A 6,344-nucleotide genomic window follows, 5' to 3' on the forward strand; every position below is an offset into this window, starting at 1 on the left:
TAAAGAACAGAATGCTCTAGAGTTCTTATAATGCGACTTTTAACAAAATCTAATTTTGGGGCCAAAACTGTCGAAAGGGTAAGACTTACCCCTGAGTAATTTATTGCCCAAAATATACTTTTTTCATAGAATTGAAATTCAAGAGATTTAACTAATTAAGGACTTACAGAATAACACATTAACATCAAAATCGTACTTTGGAAACCCATAGTTGGCGAGTAATTAACATTGAAAAATGTGATTAAATTATCCAAGGGTCGTTACAGCCACTAATTACCCCGCAATTCCGCCCCAGAAAAGGGTAGGAATTTGGCCCAGAAGACGGTAGGATTCCGACCCAGAATGCGGTAGGATATCGCCGCAGAATAGGGTAGGACTCCGCCTAAAATACGGTAGGATTCTGCCCAAGGAAACGGTAGGATTCCGCCTCAGAATAGGGTAGGATTCCGCCTAAAATACTGTCGGATTTATGGTTCTATGGTTGTAGTGTTCCAAAGAAGCACTTTCACATCTTGAGAATATTGTGTCACAAGAATACAAGTAAGGCTGTTTTCTTTGTTGGAGAATCAAAGAAAACGTTTTAATTTGATGGATAAATCATATATTTTTTGTATTATTTTTATTGTTTTCTAATTTTTATGTTTTATTGGTTAGGTTAGGTTATGTCAGGTTAGGTTAGGTTAGGTTAGGTCAGATTAGGTTAGGTTAAGTTAGGCTAGGTTAGGTAAGGTAAGATTCTGCCCCAATTGAGGGTTAGGGTTTTGCCCGAAAAGACGGTCGGATTTAACCCAGAATACGGTAGGATTCTGCGCCAGAATACATGTATTTGTGACATCTGTTGCTGCTGCCAGTGCTTGTTCACCTGTATTTGTGACATCTGTTGCTGCTGCCAGTGCTTGTTCACCTGTATTTGTGACATCTGTTGCTGCTGCCAGTGCTTGTTCACCTGTATTTGTGACATCTGTTGCTGCTGCCAGTGCCTCTTCACCTATAATTGTGACATCTATTCCAGCTGCCAGTTTTCGTTCACCTGTGTTTGTGACATCTGTTGCCGCTGTCATTGCCCGTTCACGTATATTTATGACAAAAGTTACTGCTGCCAGTGTTCGATCACCTGTATTCGTGACACCTGCTCCTACTGCCAGTGCTCGTTCACCTGTATTTCTGACACCTGTTCCTACTGCCAGTGCTCGTTCACCTGTATTTCTGACACCTGTTCCTGCCGCTGACGTTTGTTTATCTGTACTTGTGACACCTGTTTCAGCTGACAGTGTCCTCTCATCTGTATTTGTGACATCTCTTTAAGCTGCCACCGTTCGTTTGCTTGTATTCGTGACATCTGTTGCTGCTGCCGTGTTCGTTCACCTATAATTTTGACATCTGTTGCTGCTGCCATATTCGTTAACCCGTATTTGTGACATCTGTTCCTGCTGCAAGTGAACATCTGTAAGACATGTGTTCGACCTTCTGATATGATTGCAGTAAATACGGCTGTTGTTCCTATTGTTTCCCCCATTCGTCATGCGGCCGACAGCACTAATTGTTTATGAATATTAGATGCGCCGTTTAATTATCTATGCATGAAAGGCACCCGTTGTACCACCATGGAAACAAATTGAGAATATATTACACAGCCGCAGGGAAAAATGAATAAACAAATAATGAATAACACAAATAAATGCTTATTACACTTGCTCGGGTTTTTTGTTGGTTAATAATCAAACGCTCGCACCATAACACCTGTGATACTACACCGGTGTCATAGTCATTATATTTGATGATTTAGTTAACTGTCTATTATCCTTCAACTTTACAGCGACAGATAGGAATTAGCGTTATTCAGTGAAGTGATATCTGAAATAGTGCATTCTGGTAACTGCCATAATCTTGAATCTCCCAAATTTCGCTGCCCAACCCAGAGTCAAACAGATCCAAAATGCTTTCGGAGTTATCCAACATTTATTTATGTAAACCATTTAAACTTGTAAATACTATATACCAAGGACCCGATGATACACAGACAGACAAACAGGTCAGTTTTTTTTTTGTATACAGTAAACACCGAAGTGTACATTCAACAGGTGAGGCTCGCCCGCATAGTCCTGACTCGCTGAAACTGAACTGTAATCACCTCAGTACATCATTAACAACTACCATGAATATTATATTAACAGTGAAAAATATAATAATAATATTCCAGACGTGAAAGAAAGGATAACTCCTTTGAAGGCTATGAGTTGCAGTGATCAATGATTGAACATATTTTCATCTCAGCTGCCAACGTGGCTTACCAATTTATTCAAAACTTTTTTTTATGAGTTCAGCAGCAATTTCAATTATAAATTTAATTACGAACTTTCTGAACAATCAATAGGTTTTTTTTAAGTATTATATTCTGCATCGTAACTCATTAATGGTACGGCTTAAAATTTAGCCTTCTGTCATGTATCAGATTATAATTCATGAGTAAAGATGGTAATATTGTGAACAGTTCGTCATCAGAGAATGTTTCATGTCTAATAGTGCTGACAGTGGACGATAAGGGAGGATCGTAACAATACTCGGGAAGACAAGGGTGATCTCGTGTGGGGATCTATGGACGTAGCATCACACATCGCTACACCAAGATGGGAGGTTATGAACAACGACCGAATATGATAAATGGGGATCATATCAGTACATGTTGTAGGGACGAGATATGACATAATAACATTTGTCGACTCTCACGACCATAGTGAGTGAGTTAAGCTGCTGCTGCTGCTGCTGTATATTGTTAAAACAATTACTGTTCTATTAATTATACCACACTCGCTCACGACATCAGGTAGCAACACTTTTCGGGAGTCCAGTCAATCCCCGGACCCAACCCAATATCCCAACTCATGAATTTGTAGCGGCGGTCTGATAGGAAAAGGACCCAACGTCCTCTCCGAGCTGGAATGAAGATTATAAAGGAAAGATACGAAACTGCTGACACAGACGAGGTGAAGATCAGTCAAGGTGTTTAGTGTTAACCTTTCAGCTGGTGTGAGAGGCGGCGGCCACGCTGGTGATCGTGGCAGAAAATCAATAATTGGTATCTTGGTGTTAACAAGTGCTGGTTATGTCACGCGAAAAACAACAGCTGTGTCGTGTAGAAAATGTGTCGTGTCTGCTGTGATGATTTATCGTCCACAGTTGCATCCACACATTTTACATACATGATGTGTGTTCCTCTTGAGGCACCACATATAAGCCCTCTGAATGTTAGTGTGTGATGACTACACTGTTCGGCAGAGATTGTCTCACTAATAACTTGTTCAATAAAACTGTGACTCGTATAGAATAAGTTTATAGTGTGTTTGTTATTATACTGAATTATATCACATAATTGAAGTTAAAGTTTTCTCACTCGTTTCCTGAAATACCTTGTGGTAAGTAAGCTTCCCTCTAAAGTTATTATGAGCACCACTGGTACCGTGGGTGTTGCTGTGTCATCCATGGCGTACAGCGAGATCAAGTTTGTGTCAGTTAAATTTTCTCCTCTTTGGACACTGCTCTCTATTTTCTTTGGCTTTCCTCTTTATTGAACTCCTGCCATTGTAAAGAATACAAATTATATCCCAATATGTATTCATTATATTCGCTGACATTGCAGGCCGTAACAAAACCACCATCACTTATATTGTATTATATTTGACTTATGAATTTTTTTTAAACTTGTGCAATATAGACTACAATATTATTCATTAAATGTCACTTGTGTTGTAGCTGACATGGAAAAGAAACGACAAGCAAAATAATGCCTCAGATGAAATAAGGTTAAACCAAAAGTTACATACAGTTTGTTCACCCTCTTGCAACCTGGTCATTGAATCCAGGTTAGGTTAGGTTAGGTCTCTTTTTACTATGTTGTTAAGTTAAAATGCAAGAACTAGTGTTATTAATATTAAGTGTAATTGGGCCCTTGTAGGTTTTGAAAAGTTTCACCCCAGTATGTAGAGTATGTATCTAATATACTATAGGACTAGGCGTGTGTGCGTGTGCGTGCATGTGTGTGTGTCTGCTCTGGGCAGCTGAAACGGCACAATCGTTTTTCATCAAACTTGGTGGAAAAATCGCAAAAAATTCGTACAGTGGAACAAACCTGGTCCCATATCGATGGTTTCCTTAGGAAGCCATTACATAACCATTTTATTTACGCTGGAAAACGATGGAAGGCTACAAGCCCTCATTCGCTGGACACTGTCAGCCCACGATTGCAGTTTGCAGTTATCGTACGTCCCCCTCCTCCTCCCCCCACTTTTTTTCTTAGCCTACTTTTTTTTTAATATTGTTTGGATTAGTAAAGGAAGGAAGATGAGTAAATAGAACAATAAAGAGGGGGAAACAGAAAATAGTTAGAGATAACAGGTGGGGGGAGCTCAGTTTCATCATGCGTCTGGATGCACAGTTACCAGACGACCTTACAGCTACAGTGTGTACTTATTCCTGTGAGTGGAAAAGGAGAAGAGATAAAAAGATAATAACAGGAATGCATGGATAAGATGACTACAATAGACACGGGGTGAATATAGACAGTGAAACAGACAGGAGGTTGACAAAAATAGACAGATTCATACATGCACAAATAGACAATATGGCAACTAACATGACAGACAGACAGCTGACTGACTGGTTCACATTAGTACAGACGGGCTTACATTCAAACACCACGCAGACGAACAGACAGTTGGGATGGCAATAGACAGGACAGATAGACTTGAGACAGATTAGAAGGCATTTATAAACAAGATTAACACCAAATTGACCATAGCTGCGTCAGTGAGGGTAGGAGGTGTTACATCCACCAGCGTAAATAATAAGACGCATTGAAAACTAACACCCTCGTGCGGAAAGAACATTGCTGGTCGGTCAGTCATGTGAGATGGACCTAAAACTGACAAACGTAGATGATGACTATGATGACTTAACACAGGTGATGACTGAAGCAGATGGTGACTAATCTAACCAGAATCAAGGTCATTTCTCTTAATAATATAATTTATCTCGGATTGATTACACCGGTCAACACAATTTTTCTGGCACAAGGTTTTTAAACGGATTTTAAGTAAATTTAGGGTGCAGAATCCTAATATGACTTTGGTTTTTATCTATCACATCAGGTTTTTGAGATATACCATATTGCACTTTTGCTGGGAAACGTAAACTTTTGGATCAAAATTGACGGTTTAAACATGTATACATAAATTTTTTCAGCATTATAATTTGTATTTTTCTATAACCAAAAATTGTTAATATCAAATTGGAAAGTTAATGCACATATAATATTTAAATGTAACATTGAAGGGTGAAAAAAAACAATTAATGTACGGTAGAAATAGTGCAAGTATTAAGATCAAGTTACAGTTACATAAACTTCCTCTTTTTGGCCGATCTCTTATGTACAGCTTCTGGAATGTCTCTCATCAAACTCCAGCAGTAGTCCGCCATCATGTTCGAGTCCCATCGACCTTGGTAACGTTCTTCCATTACTTTAATGTCTTGATGAAAGCGCTCCCCTTGCTCCTCGCTCACTTCTCCCAGATTTTCTGGAAACTCATCCAAGTGACTGTGTAAGTAGTGAACCTTGATACTCATTCTGCATCCAAGTGCTTGTAAACTCAAGAGCAGCTCTTCCACAATTTCTTGATAGTTGTCCGCTTTCTTGTTCCCTAAGAAGTTCCGCACCACATTAGAGAAAGCATTCCAAGTTCTTGCCTGTGCCTCAGTCATTGTTGCAAGGAAGTGTGGATCTCTGAGTAGTGTTCTTATTTGAGGTCCATCAAAAATCCCTGCCTTTTTCTTCTCGTCGCTAAGACTTGGAAAGGTTGAGCATATATATCTGAAACACTCTCCACTATGATCAAGAGCCTTGACGAATTGCTTCATGATACCAAGTTTTATGTGCAGAGGAAGAAGGACAATGTTTTTCCTGTCAACCAGAGGATCGTTAATGATATTCTTGTCACCAGGCGTCAAACTATGTCTTGGTGGCCAATTCTTTTTCACCCAATGGTCTGCTGTAGCCCTGCTGTCCCAGTAGCACAGAAAACAGGGGTATTTTGTGTACCCTCCTTGCTGGCCCAATAGAAAGTTCACCATTTTCAAGTCCACACAAATTAACCATTCATGAGCATGGTATTGCAACCTCTCTAGAACAGTCTTAATGTTTTCATACTCTTCTTTAATTTGTACAGAATGTCCGATTGGAATTGAACCATACTTGTTTCCGTTATGAAGAAGAACACATTTCGAGCTCCTTTTAGAACTGTCAATAAAAAGTCTCCAATCCTTACTATCATATGCTGGTAGTCCCATGGAGA

General features: G+C 39.4%; 1 protein-coding gene across 1 annotated transcript; it reads right to left on the bottom strand.

The window, feature by feature from the left end:
- Positions 1-820: 820 nt before the first annotated feature.
- Positions 821-1,396, bottom strand: LOC121867389 (G-box-binding factor-like; the record flags this gene model as incomplete). The annotated part of the gene is made up of 2 exons (XM_042367305.1): positions 1,199-1,396; positions 821-988 (listed from the first exon to the last, which is right to left on the bottom strand). Coding segments are annotated over exons 1-2 (366 nt in total), but the record flags the coding sequence as incomplete, so codon positions are not given.
- Between the last annotated feature and the right edge of the window lie 4,948 nt (positions 1,397-6,344).

The sequence above is a fragment of the Homarus americanus genome, unplaced genomic scaffold, assembly GCF_018991925.1.
Source record: "Homarus americanus isolate GMGI-L3 unplaced genomic scaffold, GMGI_Hamer_2.0 scaffold8315, whole genome shotgun sequence".
Lineage (NCBI taxonomy): Eukaryota > Metazoa > Arthropoda > Malacostraca > Decapoda > Nephropidae > Homarus > Homarus americanus.